General features: G+C 38.6%; 1 protein-coding gene across 4 annotated transcripts in view; it reads left to right on the top strand.

The window, feature by feature from the left end:
• HECTD4 (HECT domain E3 ubiquitin protein ligase 4) overlaps positions 1-17,971 on the top strand; it is a 76,486-nt gene that overhangs the window by 4,173 nt on the left and 54,342 nt on the right. For all 4 annotated transcript variants that reach the window (XM_086473921.1, XM_086473917.1, XM_086473918.1 and 1 more), the window contains exons 2-8: positions 7,763-8,280; positions 10,820-10,909; positions 11,272-11,402; positions 13,628-13,736; positions 14,391-14,529; positions 15,461-15,631; positions 16,895-17,087. In XM_086473921.1, coding sequence (XP_086330047.1) covers positions 7,763-8,280; positions 10,820-10,909; positions 11,272-11,402; positions 13,628-13,736; positions 14,391-14,529; positions 15,461-15,631; positions 16,895-17,087 — 1,351 coding nt within the window. The remainder of the gene's footprint in view (positions 1-7,762; positions 8,281-10,819; positions 10,910-11,271; positions 11,403-13,627; positions 13,737-14,390; positions 14,530-15,460; positions 15,632-16,894; positions 17,088-17,971) is intronic.

The raw sequence follows: 17,971 nt of genomic DNA, 5'->3' as shown, positions 1-17,971 counted from the left end.
AGAAAGTGGTGTCCTTTCCTCTTCCCCCCCCCGGTATGGTCTGGGCTAGCCCTCTGGGGAGAAGTTGAATGACTGAAGTCCAGTGCTGTTTTAACAGCATGTGCCAATCCTGTGACTAACTTGTGTTTTCTGTCAACATGATTAGACTTGAAGGTATCTGCTAAACTTGAAGCTTTCACCCATTTTCCTCATGGACTAGAGGAAACATTTTGTCACTTTTCTGTGGTTGCTGAAGGAGAGTGTAGTTCTTTGTAATTATCTAGGTTAGTGCTTCCCAGATCTTTCAGGTTGTGACCTTACTTCCATCTACGAGCTTCACCTCTGTCAAGATAAAAATCTCTAATGCTAGCATAAACAATTAACTGACTTTTTACTAAGTGGATGACCCCTCTTGGGGTTATGACCTCTAGCTTGGGACCTGCTGATCCAGGCATGTATGTCAGGCTTGTCACTGTCCTAGCCCTGCCTTTTGTATCCCTGTCCACTTCAAATACTGCAGTATTTCTCTCTGAGAGTGCTTGTAGCTTTCAGAGTAAGACCAGATGGAGCTTATTCTTGAAGTTACTTCTGCGCAGGAAGATAACCTTTCAAATGCGAGCCTTGGCTGTTCCTTTTGCACAAGAGCTGACAGCATTCTTTCGGACATCACTGTAAGTCTCTCACTTGCCTTTTGAGAGGACTCTGGAGTCTTGATCGCTTTCCGTGTAAGCTCGCTTTCATTAGATAATTGTGCAAACCACCAATATTGTATGATTTAATCCCCCACGGAGTTGCTGATATCAGTCGTCATAAAATGACCTGTTTGAATTTATTAAACTTCTATAATATGGACTACCGTGGTTCTTGGCTTTTTATTTTTAAAGTCTTGGTTTAGTTATGCTAGTAGAGAAATATTAGAAAACTTCTTTTAAAGGATGATTCTGCAAGTTTGTTTCCCAAATACAGTTTTTATTAGCATTTGCAGATGGTTAGTTCAGTGATTTCCACTCTCAAATGTTTAAATGACAAAGATTTTTCTTTACCTTTCACAGACATTTTCATCTACTATTTAAATATGAGCTAAAGAAATATTTTAATAAATAAACAAATGAAGAAACAACACTTTCTTTAAAGCATTTTTGTCTCTCTTTACATCTTGGCTGTACTCTGTAGTTCGTCTCATATCAAGGTTATTTGATAAATTAGTACAGTTAGCAAAAAAATTGTTTGGTGCAATATTGTGTACACAGTAAAAGATACAGGTTTCTTAGCGCATATTTCTGAGCAAGTAGTTAGGTTTCTGATGCTTTCACAAGGGAAAATAGTTCGTGCTTTTAGCTGAGCTGTTAAAAAGCTGTGCTGCTGTGTACCGGGTTATGAGTCAGTAAATGCTTTGAACAAGGTGATACGGTTAAAATTTCTTGGAGCAGAAAAAGTCAGAACAATCTTGAAACTTGTAGTTTTCAGCTGCAACACAAAGCATAGTGTAAAGGATGCAGCAGCTGCTAAGAACCTATAGAATTTCAACGCCAACATCAGGATGAAAAAGTTTGCACATACTTCTTTTACGCACACACAGGTGTATCAAACAAAAAGCCTTATAGAGGGTTTAGAAAAATGTTTTAAAAGAAATCAAGGCAGTGTTTGCACTAAGATAGCTTCCTACGGTGCGTCTTCAGAAGTTGCTGTAAGCAGAAATACTATTACCCAGCAGAGCAACAGAAAGTGGAAGACTAGGAGTGTGCATAGTGTTGTTTATGGGAGCAGTTTAAAGTTTGATGTGTATTTCGATTTTCAGAGTACCATTAGAACTGTCAGTTCTGGTATTTCTCTTGTAGAATAATCTATAAGTTTTGTCATTCAGTCTTTTTTACACGATTTTGTTTGTATTTCTAGAGACAAGCTGAGTAAACAAGTGGTACTCCTGTATGTTAACTCTGTGGTGCAAGAGGAATGACCTTCTACCTGTAATGTGTAGAAAGTAATGCAGTTAAATTTTTTTCGTGCTGCTTATGATTTTGAGGTTGTTTCTGGTTTTCTCTTTGGTTTGTTCCTTCTGTGAGATGAGAATAACACTTGTTTTATACTCAGGGGGGTATTAGAGGTGTAGTTGATGTTGGTAAATGTACCACCATCTTCAAGAAGTTGTTACTGTTGTGTGTGACGTTCAGCCGATTCAATTATGTAGGGAAAGAATTAAATGCTATTTCGGAGATTTAAAGGCTTTTACTTGCAGTATGTAACTTTAGGGAAAAAATACCCCTTGTGAACAGCTTCATTGTTCATCAGTTAAAACTGATCAATGAAACCAGCGTATTCAGCCCAAGACTGTCGCTTCAGCTGGTACACTGGGAGAGACACTGTGAAAAGTCCTTGTCACACATGTCATTGGGCGTGCATTTTCTTCTTGCTTTTGTATTCTGCTTCTTTCTGTTCCACCTGCTGTTCTGCACCAAGAAATTGGTGTAAACCAAAAAATTTAGCTTAAAAAACCAAACCAAACAACAACAAAACCCCAAACAAACAAAGCCTGACAGGCACTACTGCCAGCACCAGGGAGAGGACGAGGGAGGAAGAAGTTTAGCCAGAGGAGAGAGCTGCCTTTGAATGGCAGCTTGCTTTCAAATTTATTTAATATGGTCCTAAAACCTCCGGCTAAAACTCTTCATGTAGATTAGTGTGTCTTAATTGTAGTATGTTCGGGATTTACTGTCAATAGAGAAACGCTTTACCCGAGTAACAGTGAATGCCAGTGACTGCTTTCTGGAGCATTATGGGCAAAAAATAGTGTTTAATGGGAAGAAGTATCTGGTTATGGTTGTGTAGTAGGATGAAACAGGACAAAAACTGGATACAGTGGGAAAGACATCCTCCCATAGTTGACGATACAAAATTAGAAACCTTTCCTGCCTTTCAGTGTTAAAGAAGATGTCAGTGACCGATTAGCGTGATTGAACTTTGGATCGACCATGTCCTAATTAAAATATTTATTAAAATATTAAACAAGGAAATAATATTTAAGGACAAGATACTGCAAAATTAAAGTAGTGACAAACTTTTCACTGACGCAGTTTATATGGAACTTCAGGCTGTTAAGCGTGAAACTTTGAAAATCGGCACTTTTCGAAGGTAGTCGTTGCTAACGAGGAGTAGACAAAGTTGGAAAACAGGGAATGATCACAGTCGCAGGGTATGAACTGTAATTTCAAGGTGACTGAAGAATAAGTTTCTCGTTTGCAAAAAGTGTCAAGGTGATGTTTACCTTATTTACCAAATCGGATGTGGAAAAGATCTTGAACAGTGATGATCTATTTCTTCCCCTACTTCCAGATCTTGGTTACACTAGCATTTCTTCTGGAACTACTTGGCTGTGTTAGAATTACACTTTTTGCACTGACACTGCGTATTTTTCTTATTCATTAGAAGTTATTCTTTAGAACTTTGCATTTCTTTTATGAAGTTTTTTTTGTTAATATTGATTGTTCCTAAGGAGAATGTTAATACGTTCTATCAAAAAGCAGAAAATGGACTACTTTAATGCTACCAATGTACATAAGGTAGACAGACTTTAAATTTTCTCTCAGTTCTCTTTACATTTGTCTTTATAAAATGACTTATTTTAATATACTATGAAAACAAGGACATGAAAAAGTTAAGATGCTCAGTAGCAGTTAATCTGCATTATTTTTGTAGCTTGGCTAGTTCTGAATGTAATTTTGTTTAGTATTCTTCCTTTAAGCATATGTTTGTTTGTGGTTTTAGCTTGATGGTGTTACTGTTAAGCTATTTCTGGTAGAGATTTGTCTTTTGAGATTTAAGTACATACTTGGGGAAGTTGTTTTATGCCAAAGCAATGTGATTGTTACATCCTTTTCATCCTCTTAGATTCTGTTCAAGCCTTGTTAGTCAAAAGTGATTGGTGCTGTGAAGCGACTGATTGTTTACTGGTTCAGGTGACTGCTTGTGATGTGCTAGCTTCTGGGTGTCTGCTGCTGAAGTCTCCCCATGTGCTGTATAGGTAAATATTGAGACAAGGTGCTCAAATGCCACTGACAAAAGGATGCTGGAAGTCAGTCCAAAATCAGATCTCAAACTCCAGTGTAAATACTGAGGCATCAGGGAAAAAGGGAATTTTACCTCTTGCTGAATGAGGAGTAGTTGTTCAGTGAGGTATTGGAGAGGACAGCTGGAGTAACAGATATGTGCATCTGCAGGGAAATGAAGTCTGTGCTTATTCTAACAGAGAGAATGGTCAGATCTTCTGGATAGGAATAGCATAAATGAATTTGGGGGAGAAGGATTCAATTTTGCTGGGGATTTTAAAAGGGAGATTTGGCAGGGTACACCAGCTTTTATAGCCTGAAGAAGCCCTCTTTGGTGGGCACAGCCTTGGGCAAAAGGTGTTCGGAGTGGCAGCTGGGTAAAGGATGGGGGAAGACCTTTCTGATTTGATCTTAGTACAAGTCATTTTAGCATAGATTTTCTATTTCCTTTCTTCACCTGTGTCTTTTATGAATGCTGGCAGTTGTATTTCTGTTTCAGAATTTGTGAATAGATGTGTGGGGGGGGTGTTTTTCCTTGCATTTTGTTTTAACTTGCTTTGACTTCAGATAGCTTCAAGATAACAAGCTTTGCCTGAAGATACGAGAAAACTGCAGTCGGTGTGCTGAGGAAACCTTGGCAAGGGCTGCGATGCCTCTGTGAAGCCTTTAGACTAACCGAAGGGAAGCGGTATATACAGCCTGGGCCAAGTGAAGCTTTGACGTGAGCGTTGGGTTAGAAAGAGGGGTGTTCTGCTGACCAGTGAGAACTGGAATGGTTCCCTGGTGTGTGGCAAGATCGCAGGAGCATGCCTGACCCTGAAAGTTCCCAAGTTGTTTGTCACAGCCAGTCACTGTGAAAATTTGGTCTTGAAGCTCCTTTTTGGAGATAGTCTTTAGTCAGTAAAGTGCCTCTTGAGGAAAACAGACGTTAACAAAATGTTCTGAAGACTCCTGTATAGTAGTGACCTTACACCGTTCTCTGCATAGCCTGTTATTTTCTGGAAGTGCAAAGGCCTACTTAGACCTTCAGATGATGTTGAATGGTTCCTTTTTTTCACTGGTTCCATAAGCTATGTTTGAAAACTAGATGATGTGAATTGCTTTATTTTCAAAAATCTGCAAGTCCCATTTTGGAACTGTCTTCTAAATCTGTTGAATCTAGTGTACTTCATATATCGTTAACCCGAATTAGTGCGTATTTCCTTTATGAAAGACCAAAGCCAAACACTCTTAACAGTTCCAGCAGACCATACTATGTTTATAAAGCAATTTATAAACTGTGAGATCAGTGAGAAAATAAAACTTCAGTAGAGAAGGGCTGTTCATAAGCATGTCTGCAAATACTTGACACTGACTTCTTGTCTTGATTTATACAAGATGGACTCGGAGATGTAGAGCAATATCAAAGACAAAAAATCCATCTTCCTGCTAAAGTGTGGGACCTGAGGAACAAGTGTGTGTAATGCAGGGTGACTAGTGTTCATAAGTGTACCTTCAGTTGGACCCTGATGAGTGACAAAATGTGCAAGGTTAAATTATGTCCAAAACGTGGACCTTTCTGCAACAGTTTGGTTACGGTTCTGTTGATGAGAACTCGCCACACTTAACATTGGTACCTTGAAGGAAACTGAAAAAAACATTTGTTGATTGCAACTGGAACTCAGTCTTTGGTTAAGTTTGCAATTTGGCTGAAATAAAGCACATCTCATGTGTTGGAATATTTAAACCTGCTGCTTGTTATTACATACTGGGTACAGGCTTGGTTCAGCATCCCTGTGAGGTGGTACAGAGTTTGTGAATTGATGTAGTGGTATACTTAGAATTGAGGTGGGCGCGACTTTTCGGAATCTGACCTGGCATGGACTGCAGGGTTCCACTGTGTTTCTGGGAAGGGGAGAAGGCTTTAGGCAACTCCTCCCGCCGTGGAAGTGTAATCTAGAAGGGAAAGCCAGCTAAGCATCCACAACTTGTCTTTTGTGGTGTCTTTGGTAGTAGCAGAACCAAAGACCATAGACCTGTTTTCTTCAGCATTTAACTCTCAAGATGAAAATGTTAATTCTCTTTTTCCTGCATTTCTGCAGCTTGGTATCACTTACTTGAGGATCTATCATGTATTTAGTTTGGTTCAAGAAAGTCAAAAGCAAACTGGTTAAGAAAGTGCTTCTGTAACAGGAAAGAATTAAACTTATTTTTGAGACAATAGGACAGAGAAATTAACGTGAGGTGGTTATTTTAAATGTATAATATGTGGTGTAGGAATTAGTATTCTTAATCTCTTTGAAGAAATTAATTAAAAGAGGTTCATTAGTTTTAAGAAGCTCAAAACTAGCATCTATTCAAGTGTAATTATTATGTGAATTACCTTAAAGTGAACTTTTCTTGACTCTAATGCTAAATGTTCTACTGATAAGCTGTTTCATTGACTTTAGAAAGGGTGTTTGTAGAAATGGCAGATGTGATTTGTCCTGAAGCGTTTTGTCAAGCTGTTCAAATTCTACAATTAGACATAAACATCTCTTCCATATTCTCTACGACTACTGCCTACAGTGAAAAAAAACCCAACTAAACAAAAAAATCCCCCAAACAACCCTGTATGGAATTATCCTTTGCACTCTTAATCTCCCACATTTCCCTTCCCTTATCTTATTTCTTTTTTAATTAAATGAGGGAAGGACAGCTTTGCAGCGTAAAGGTGGGCCAACAAGACTGTGTTTGGGGTGGATGAGATGAGCAGTGTGGGTTGCAGGCAGAGGCCCTTTGGACGCTGGGTCCAAAGTATCAGAAAATGTCCGACTCGTTGCTTTCCCTGAGGTTGCCGTAGCTTAAGTGACCTTGCTGATCTCAACTGTTGTTGTGCGTTGTAGGGAGAAAAGTTGTCTGAATTACTGGAAATTGTGAGTTCTTTCAAGTACCGGCTGGGTACTAATCCATAAATATGTTTCTCTCTGGCTGTCACGGTTTACTTGTTTTCTCTTGTTCCAGCTTTGTCTCCAATTTTACTTAGAAGTGCCAAAAAGGCCTCTTTCTTCTGTCTGGAGGGAAGATGATGAGAGCTTTAGGTTTTAAAACTATGGCAGCAACTGGAAATATTTTGAGAAAGGTGTAGCTAAGTGCAATATGATAAAATGAAGGAGGGAAAAAACAGAGGAGGGAGAGCGTATAACGGAACTCTTGGCTCGTTTTAGAGAACTGGTTTGTTTGTTTGAAAAGCTCTAAAAGTAGAACATACACATTCTTATTGCGAAATATTGTTGACCCATTAGTTTCCATAGAAGGGCTCTAAACTCAGCCCCTGGGACCCTCGACCCCCTCAATCCTTTTGAAGTTCTTAGCAAAATTGCCTCGATTACCAAAAAAAAAAAAAAAAAAAATGCTCTGGGGGAGGCAAGTCTTTATTTTTGAAGATACCATTTCGTATGTATTTTTCTTTACGGCCTACATTATTGTTGTTTTAGCATCATTTTTTTTAAGTTTAAAAATCTCTGTCAGCCACCTTCAGCCCAGGCTCCAGTGACAATGCTGACTCAACAAGAGCAGACTCCATACCACTTGCGTGCTCTTTGGCCTCCAATGTAACTGTAGTCATGCCCAGAAATGTAAAAAATAAAAATAAAATCCCACAATCTGTTGTAGAGAACAGCTGATCTAGAAATCATACTACAGGCATATGTCACTTGTTATTTTTTTCCCCTTAAGATAAAGAAAACCTGTATAAATACCAACTTTTTCCCTCCTTTCAGATACTAACATTTGAGACCAAGAATCCGACGGAGCTGGCTGAGCGCTTACGGTCTGTGTGTGGAAACCAGAGCAATGCTTACGCTCGACTGCTGGAGTACCGGCTGAATGCTTTGCGTGGACTCTGGAACGCCCAGCGCCAGCTCGCCTTGGAGGAGCAGCATGACCGGGAGAGCTCGGGGGATGAAGAAGCACTGGCCTTGCTCAAGCGTCAAGGCTTGTTACAGCAGCCTGAACAGGCTCCGTTTACTTCACGCATGGGGCTTCTACTGGTCTTTCCCCTCATTCAGTCTCAAAGTAGAACAGACCCTTCTCTCTGTAACATAACTGCTGAGGTGCTATTGAATTGCCTTCGAGACTGCCAGCCTTTGAGTCTGACTAAGGAACCAGCTGACTGTCTTAATGGGATAGAGTCTTTGCTGTGCTCCTGGCTGGAAGACACTTCTGCTTCAGGCCAACAGATTCCATATAAGCAAAAAGAAAATGCTGCTGCTGCCCTAGTTGCCTTGGCTTGTGCAAGGTAAGGAAGCTGTGCTGAGGTGACGTGTTGTGGTTGGTACTGGTAGTTAAGTGTTTAGCTTTAAACATAGTCAGAAATGATGTGACCACACTGTTGATACTGATTTTTGGTTTACGCCAGTCTTTTTCTTTCTAATATTTTAGTGTTGGTTTGGAAAGGGTGAAACTGATACGCTAAGCATTTATTTTTTTGCATGTGTTTAGCATATGTAAAACCAGAAGGATCTAGGTTAGAAATGCCTCTTGTGCATATTGCTGCTTCTACTGCAGTGATCTGCTCTAGGAACGGTTCCAAATGGTTTATTGTGGAGGAAGGTTGTCTAGCTTTTCCATTTGTACTGCCCCTTTAATCCTGTAACTTAGGCACCTTCGTTTGGCTGTAGAAGGCAGTACTGCCAAGTTTCAGGACAACTTGTTTCAGATTTCAGTGTTGCCAGTGAAACATCTGGAGGTGTTTTTTCATTTTGCTGCCAGTGAAAAGTTCAGCCAGTGTAAGTTGAACTATCCTGTGCCCTTCATGGGTTTAGCACAGCATCAGGTGATTGAGGATGAAGTGCCCATGACGGCTTTTAATAAAAACTGTTTTGAGGGGACGGGGCTTGGGGAGAGTGGGAGGAGTGTTCAAAACTTAGCTTCTACAAAGCTATATGAACATGGGCCTAAAGTTGCTAGTATCCTTTTGAAAATCTTGGCTTTAATGGTCCTCAGATTGCAGCCTTGTCTGTCAAGTTTAACTCTGATTTAAGATGTTTAAGTTCTCGGGAGCTGTCATGATTTGCTTTAGAAAAAGGTTTGTTCAAATGAAAACCACTTAATTTCTAGTGTACTTGTTCTAATGAAGTCAATGAGAAATCTACTGTATGTGGCAAACTCTTCTGCACTGACAACTGCCTTATCTAACAGGCAGTGTACTTGAACATAGCTCAGATAAATTTGATTTGATAAACACAAACTCATTTATTTTTTTTTTTTCCAGATGTTAATTTTCAGGAAGTATGGGTTGTACTCTTGCAGCTGAATTTGTAAAAGAGCTAAATTTCAAATACAGCTTTGAAATGAAGGTTGATCTTAGATTTTCTTTGCAAATCTGTCCTGCGTTGTTTACGGAGTTGTAATATCCTGATGTGCTTTGTTCACCTATGAAAGCCTTGCATTTTTCCTTTAAATATGTAAGTTGTGTTGGGAACAATTATGAAGAAAAAGCCTTCAAAATGAGACTATTATGGAGATTCCTAGTTGCAATCTTGGGTGCTTCATATTACCAAGAATAAAACCACAGGGTAAATACTGCTTTAAATGATGAATTGAGGTGCTTTGAAGTATTCAGTGCCAATTTTCTCCAAGCTGAGATTTGTCAGCTGAAAGGGACGAGAGGAAAACACGGTTTGGGGTGTGGAAGAAGGAAGTTAAGGAGCTAAGATTGGCCCTGTGTGATAGGAAGCAAAAGGCTACCTTCAGCAGAGTGCATGGGAAGGATCTCTTCCATCGATCAGTGATGCTTCTGAAGAAATCAGTTCCTAACTGACTCCTGTCACACCTAAGACACAGTCAAGATTCTGGTATTTAGCTAGGCTATTGTGCCTGGAAATAAAGCCACCACATCTTTCAGGAAATGACTTCTTCCTAACACCCTGACCTTTAAAACAGGACCCGTAAGAGATATTTTTTTTAAAGACCTCTATATCTCTTTTATTTCTACCCAAACCAGGCGTTTTCTACTATATTCGTGTATGGATTTCATAGGTTCTCCACAAGCAGTATTCAACTTATGAATGAACAAGAATTATAATTAGTTACAAACTCCATATGTTTGTAAATACCACAATAAAATTTTAAAGCAAAACACTTTTAGGCAAGGTTAGAAACAACTTCTACCTGGGTTTAATTTTGTTTTCAGAAGTACCTAGTCCTTATGTACCTTTAAATACATCGCTTCAGAAGGGGAAAAGCTTCCAAGCTTGTGTTTCGAAGCGAAAGCAATCAGACTCTTGATAATAAAGCAGTTGGTATTTTCTATTTTCGTCAAGAAAGCCATCTCTAGCTGTGTCTGCAGCAGCTCTTCCTAATGCTTTGGCTCAGCTGCAGGAAGACCCATGGATTGTATTTGAAGATCTGAATATGATTAATCAGCTACAAGAAATACTGAAAGTAGCTGTCTGTAATAGATGCGAGATGGAGGTATTTTGTCACGTGCCTAGGTTGCCTTTGCTGTGTGTGGTGGTTGTGTCACAGCCCGTGGTCGCTGATCTCCCCACCTGCATGGTGCTTCATCCTCTCTCAAAAAGACAGCAGGATTTGGACTGACAATTCACCAGCATTCTTCCTTTATGTTACCCTCTCTTCCGCTTTTCACTTCCTCCACAAAAGAATGAAAATCATCCAGAAAAGAAATGCAAATTAGAAAAGAAGCTTGATAACGTATCTTGAATATTCTCTCTTTAGGGGACTGTATATTATATTCCACATAGATGCTGTTGTCTGTGTCCATTCAGCCTTGTTTCAATAGACATCTTTAATTCATGTTTTTCTTATCCTTTTAGAGGGTCGCTGAAAACCTTTGTTCATACAGTGCATCTATTACAGAAACAGACTGATCTAGGAACCTTGCCTGTGGCTGATGTATTGTACAGGTTGGTACCGACTTTTCTACTTGTAGCGCTTTTACATCAGCTCTGAAAGTGTGTGAGTGTATTTACAGATAAATGTCTTTAACTGTGATGAAAAGGCTTTAGAGTTATTGAGAGCTTTAGGAAAGATCAAAATTTAGTCAGTTGCAGAAGGAAGACATTAGAAAGTCAAATGTAAAAGGATCTACTAATTGTTTTTTGGGTGTTAAGTTTTTATTTTTTTAATTGAATATCAGTGATTCCTTTAAGTGGCATGTGAACTCTGGAGAATAACTACTTCAAAAGTTAAGATGCAGATATATTTTATTTAGCTACTTTTTGCTATCGCTGTTCTCTCTGCATCGTATTTTATTTTCTGCTTAAAGGTTGTTGCTTTTGGAGGGAGGACCTGGATCGCCCTCTTGTTTGCTGGGAGGAAAGCATATAGTGTCTTGGGGCTTTGAAGACATGTTACCTGCACCTGATGCCAACAGTAGTTCCAGCGGTGAAAATAAAGGTGAATTATTTCATGACTGTCAGTATTAGCAGGGGAGGACAAGATGCTTTTAGTTGTGATAATTGTTTAAAAATTAATGTGAAACTGAAAAGGATTTCTCCTTTTTTGTTGGAAGTAATGTAAAAGCAAGTACAGTACGTATCAAATTGCTGGAAGCTGAAGGGTTTTCAGGATGGTCTGGAGAGAGGATTGGGCAGGACAGGACTGTCTTGAAGCCTGATATATGATGAGAGGGGGAGGGCAGCTACCATCCAGGTGCTCTGTTGTCTTTGTACATTCAAAACTGAAGTTTTGAAAGCATGGACGTAATTTACAGGAGTACTAAACTGTTTACATTGCTCTTGTCATTAACTTAATCTAACTAGATATGTAAATGATTTGTTTGCACTTTTTTAAAGTTCTATTGGGGGTCAGATACAAAGAAATATCCTGTTTTAGATTAAAATTAAGAGGCTAAATCTTAAGTCTGGTGTGTTAATGATAGTATGGCTTATCTTTTTTTTTTTAATTACGAGATGATGGGGTTCAGAAAATGTTGCTTTTGATTGCTGAAGATCAGATGCTATTTTAAATTGTCTAGTTATCAGATTGTAGGAAAAAACCTAAAGCAGTAGGTACAGTGACCCTCCCTGACTTCAGTGGGAGTTTGCAGAGAGGTCAAACTGAGTTTGGGTATGAGCACTCGTTAGTCTCTCCGTAAGCATAATTTACTTGCCCTGTGCAGTATCACTGTATTCAGTAGCTAGCTGTCACTGGCAGAGCACATTTATTTTTAGAAGTACAAGTTCATTGCTTTTTTTTTTCTCTTTTCCTATTCTACTTTTGTTTCTGTCCAGTCTGTTTTGTATGGGTTTTTTGTGCTTTCTCTTCTGTTTCTTTTCATGAATTAATTCTCAGGTTTTACTGCTTTGTTTGCTTCCTATTTTTGCACTAAATAAGAGTTCACATTGCTTTAGAAATAATACTAGTTCGAGCTTTGATGACATCTCATTAAGTTTAATGCCAGCCACAGGAATTTACAAATCAGAATTGTCATTTAGGCTATTTGCAAATTTATTGAAGGCATCTATATTTTGAAGAGGTTTTCTTGCTATGAGAGTCACTAGATTTTTTCCTTTCCCTAGCCAGCTGTTCAGAGTCTGAACTTAAATTGACATCCCTGTTCATTGACATCCCTGTTACAAGGCTTTGCATTGTGTCCCATCTTGATTGTTAATAATTCCTACTTTGTGAGTGACAAAGCTGTGTTTGAAATACATTTTGTCTTAATTTGACAGTGTTCAGAGGTGGAAGGGTCTGCTTACTAGCTTTAAGAGAAGTGCAGAGTTGTACCAGAAATTAGATCAAGGCTCAATATTAGATTATTCCTTCCTCACAAACAGTATGTTATACCAGCGTACTGAGCAGAAAGGCTTGCCCAGACATAAGCCTTGCTTTTGTTTTACCTTGCTGCCAGTTCTGAACAGCATTACCTGTTGCAAAAGCAGAAGAGAATGGTCTTCTGCTCCTTTACATCGTTCTGAAGGCATTTAATAGCAAATACTCATGTTGTGTTACGTTTAAGTAAAGGAATTTTCCACTCAAAATGAGTTTGGTTGAATAGTCCTGTGTTCCTAAGCGTGGTTGGGTATGCTAGTCTGGTTCCTACTGTATTTATACCTTTGAATAGTGTGCAGAAAAAGCAAGTTCAAACCTACTGGGGTGTTTGGTTTTTTACAGCAGCTTGGGACATAATACCTAGAGACAGGTCTTTAACACTGAAATGAGAACACAACACGGGAAAAAGAAATTATTTGGAAATGGAGGATGTACATTTGAATCATGAAAAACCAGCAGTTGTGTCATTTATTATCTCAAAAGAGAAGCTGAATGTCTAGCACCTAATTCTTGTTCAGGTTATTTGGCACAGCAGGAGATCTAAATAGCCCTAGTATTCGTGTGAGTGAGTTAAGTGTAATCTGGGCACCTATGTAAGGCTTGAAAGAAATGTAAAGAAACTACTGTGAAAAGAACTGACTCTGACTGTGTTACAGTAGCTCTTAGAACACTGAATAATAAAGTCAGTGTTTAAAAAATGGTTCTGGCCCGTTGGTGACGACCTGTCATGAGCATCTGTTGGTTCTCAGTTGGTGTGGTAGCTACCGCAGAAGTGTAATGACCGTGGAGAATTTCCAGTTTTTATGTTACAGAGGAGGTCTCTGCTCTATTCTTCCTTCCTGATTCAGATGCAGACTTAGGGCGCTGTCTTGCAGCAGATGGACTCTATCTTTATACGACTAATTCAGTGGGCAGAGGAATAAGCAAATTAGGATCTGGATTACATGGTACTTTGCGGTAAGTGACAGTTGAATATTTGCTATTCTGCAGCTCTGTTGTTAAAAAAAAAAAGTTATTGTTGTGGTAAACCTCTCTCAGATGTCAGGTGTAACAAGACTAGAGCATATTATGAATTTTCATTAAATACTATTTAACGTTTTGGCTTTCTCATCTAAAATTCTTTTTGAGTATGTTTTCTCTAGCGTTGTAGAATCATTTAGGTTGAAAGGGACCCCTGGAGGCCGCTTAGTCCAACCTCCTGCAGAGAGCTGTACTAGCAGAATAGTTAGTATTTTAGATTTTCTTTTATTTTTGTTTAATGTATAGTAAGTTGGTTTATTCTTTGCTGAGAGGGATATACTATGGACTAGTTTTGCGACCTTTCTATTTATAGTTGTACAATTGCTGAGTATGTAAGTATTTGTTTGTTGATTATGTTACTCATTGTATAAATGATCAGTGCAGATATGACTCGCTGTACCTTGTTCCTTCTTTATTGCTTGGAAGTCATGAGGCTTCTTATGCTTTAAGTCTTTTACCATAGAAGTCGCTGCCTTCCGCTGACTTGAATGTAAGTTCAGTCGAAGTTCAAGAATGTGGTTGTGAATTGTTCTTAGAAAAACAAAATAGCACAGGATTTTAAAGAGTGTTCATGTACTGCTTTTTTGCCAGAGGTTTTGTGTACTGCCGTAACGAGGAGCTGGAGACGGGGTGGGTTGCTTTCGGCAACAGCAAGCTGCTTCATCGGCCCGTCTCTTTTGATAATAAGCCTCACTCCCTTTTCCAGGTTGTGGATCAGCATACCCTTCAGGTAAAAGGAGCAGTTCACTGCAGAGTTGTAGTAGAGTAAGAAAACGTTCTTAAATCACAGTCATTTCTAGCTTTAGTTAGCTTTGTCCCTGAAGTTTCTTTTTGGTTTGTGACATTGCCTCTTTATAACTGCCCACTAAAGCATGGCACGGTAGAACTTGTGAGTTGTGTGGTAGTTATTACTGTTCCCGTGTGTTAGTGTGTGTGTGTCTGTGTGTGCATACACATAACGTGTGTGTGCATGTACAGAGTTACACTGTACTGTATGATGATAGTACTGTGAGAGCTAGGGTATTGTGGGATCACGTGATAAAATCAAACAATAGCAAAATGGACTTTGACTTAAACTGAAAATTTCATCTTCCTGAACAGCTCATTATTCTTCTGCTGTAACAAATTCAGAAATTGCTTTTGAGCTAATTGTGTTTTGTAGATAAACAGCTGTTGTCCTTTGTAAAAATGGATAGTTTGTTTACTTTGGGTTTTTTCCTGCCATGGTTTTAAGGATGGATGTGCGCATTTCTGTCCGGTGTGTTTCCCGAAACTGAGAATGTTTGGATTCCCCTTTTCTTCCAAAGTTTCAAGTAATGTCTCAGAGCAGTTGCAGAAAGTATATAACTCTTCAGCATAGATATTTTCCTTGTGGTACCATAGGTATGCTCTCAATCATTAGAGAGGAGACAGTCCATTTATTTTTAGGCATGTTCAATGTTTAGATGTATAAGCTGTTTTGTTTGCCAAATGGATCTACTGCATGCGTTCTAGAGTAGCTCTTCACAACAAATAAATGCAGTAGTACTCTTATGTCCAATAATAAGCCTCCTCTGGACTAACTGCACTTGATCTTTATTTATTTATTTTTAAATACACTGGTAATACTCATAAGAACAGGCTTCAAAACAAGAACTCTTAAGATGCTCTCCTTCTTGTAGGTATGTCAAATAATCCCAATGCCAGTCAATCACTTCCCAGTTGGCAGTACTATGACTACCGTGCATCTTTCTTCAGATGGTACATATTTCTACTGGATTTGGTCTCCTGCAAGCCTCAATGAAAAAACCCCCAAAGGCCACTCTGTCTTTATGGATATTTTTGAACTTATAGTAAGCAAATTATGTGTTTTCTATGACTCTGGAGTTGGTAGCGTGACTACTGCTTAATTAAATACCAGCGCTTTCAAATCAATGTACTTGGGTTGAACATTGATATGTGTAATCTGAATAGCTGTTTGTAACATGTTAGGAGATAACTTTTGACAGAACAGAAGGTGTGTTGTTCAGCTCTATGCAACGATCATACTCCAGCAGTATGAATTGTCTCATAATGTGAAACGTATTTGGTTGTAATTAGCCATTAAGTTTTATGCTGGGACAGTAATTCAGTGTAGTAAGATTTAAAGCATTGTTTACTGTGGATCTTCTTCCTTGTGTTAAAAGCCAATCAGGTCCCACAAGTTACAAATACAACTGTTTTGTCTGTGCTGCATTTTATAGCCTAAAATGTTGTTGTGTTGTATGACAGTAACTGGTTTTGGTGTAAAAATGAACGGGTTTCAAAATATTAACTCTAAAGAAATGTATTGGTAGTTTGAACTCCCTTTTCTTTCTGCTTATATATGTGCATATATACATCTATATTCTTGCATTTTAATTTGACAATGAAGCACCTCGGTCTAAAATGTCGTTTGTTTGTATAGCAGAGCTTACAGGAATTCGTAGACCTCTAGTATTGGTAGTTGACCCTGTCCGAGGGTCTGGCTTGGATGGAGTACTTTGGGCATGATGCCCGTGTCCCTGCTCAGCCGTGGCTGTACGACAGCTGTACTTGGTGGGATGAGGAGCTAGAAGTGGTGGGCTGGAGTAGGACAAGTTATGGAGAGCGCCTGATGCTGTAAATGGGATCTCATCTTCATTAAGAGATGCATTCTTGAGTAACACGTCCCCTGAAGATTATGGTCTAAGAAAATAATTGCTTACACTTTTTGGCTGGAAAACAATTTAAAGGCCCCTTTTTACAAAACTTGCCAGCAAAACATCATTGGGAATACAGGGAGGTTAAATATTTTTAAGTAGAGCTCCGTAAATAAACTTAAGGGTATGACAAGCAGTTCTGCTGTCTTTGAGGACAGACAAAATAGAAGATACTATAGTGAACCACAAAAAAAAAATACTTATCTGTCTAGCTTTTGTAACGCTTTCTTGTAAGAACTTCTGCCAGCAGGGTTGAAGTGTGTCTCCCTTCTTGGTCTACTGTATTGTTCAATTGTACTGTTCAGTTAAGGTTAAAATTACAGTTAAGGTAATCTGTCTCCTACAGATTTCAATATCTGAAAGTAATTTCTCTTTTTTTTTCCTCTATTTTAATAGGTAGAAAATGGCATATGTATAGCAAATCCTCTACAGGAACGAATTATACTGATGAGGAAAGAGGGTGAATCTGCAAAGAGTATAAATGAGATGCTCCTGAGTAGGTTGTCTAGGTATAGAGCCTCCCCGTCAGCAACACTGGCTGCTCTCACTGGCTCTACGATCTCCAATACATTGAAAGAGGACCAAGCAGGTCAGAAGAGGTTTTATTGACTCCCAGTATTTTTCATGGTTTTTTTTCTTAACACGTACAGTGTCAGTTCTAGTAATTATTAACCTCTTAGGATGTGTAAAAAATGTGTGCAATTTTTTTTCCCAAAATAAATGTTTGAAATATACATGCAGTATTTGCTTAATGCTTAGATTACGAGTTCCTTTGCTAAATTAGGTGTTGATAGTGAGAAGAGTTTGAGAATGAAAAATGGGAAGATTCCTTGTAGCACCCTTTTTTCCACCGGTGTTCAGTTATAGGACTGGTTTATGCTACATTTGATCAAACTAATAATTGCACTTCTCTGCTGGCAGTTCAACTGGGCTTCTAATTGTAATGTAAAAATGGACTGCAGTGTAGAAAATGAAACTATTGTTTCACAAGCAAGTTGAATATTATAAATTGGAGGTGATTTTCCTTTTTTTTTTTTTTTTTTGAGGTAATCTGTACAATGTTTGGGTATTCTTTTATGGGCTTGCTGAAACTACCCAAGTTAATTAGGGACTCTTGAGTGAACAGCATTGATGGCTTTCAGGATGATCTGGAGCTTTGTAAAATTTGTCTTAAGATTTTATTCAGTTTATCTTGAATTGCTTCTCTTCCTTCATATGTGCATGTATTTTCTTTCTTCAGTTTTAAATAAATAAAGGTATTTCCATAAAAATAAATTATACAGGAAATAGATATGTTTACAGGGAAATTGGCAAAGAGTTAGCTTGAAGAGCTATTTTAAAGGCTGTGTTTTGCCAGTTAACAACTAGAGTGCTACAGAAGAAGTGGTTATTCTTGGATAATTCTTCAGTCAGTGCTCAGAAAAGTGTTGATCAGCTGTGGCAGGAGCTAGATCATTATGACTGTATACGTTT

This window comes from Leptosomus discolor, chromosome 16 (genome assembly GCF_034619465.1).
Source record: "Leptosomus discolor isolate bLepDis1 chromosome 16, bLepDis1.hap2, whole genome shotgun sequence".
Classification (NCBI taxonomy): domain Eukaryota; kingdom Metazoa; phylum Chordata; class Aves; order Leptosomiformes; family Leptosomidae; genus Leptosomus; species Leptosomus discolor.
The sequence above is the reverse complement of the archived record's forward strand: the minus strand, read 5'-3'. Positions and strand labels throughout refer to the sequence as shown.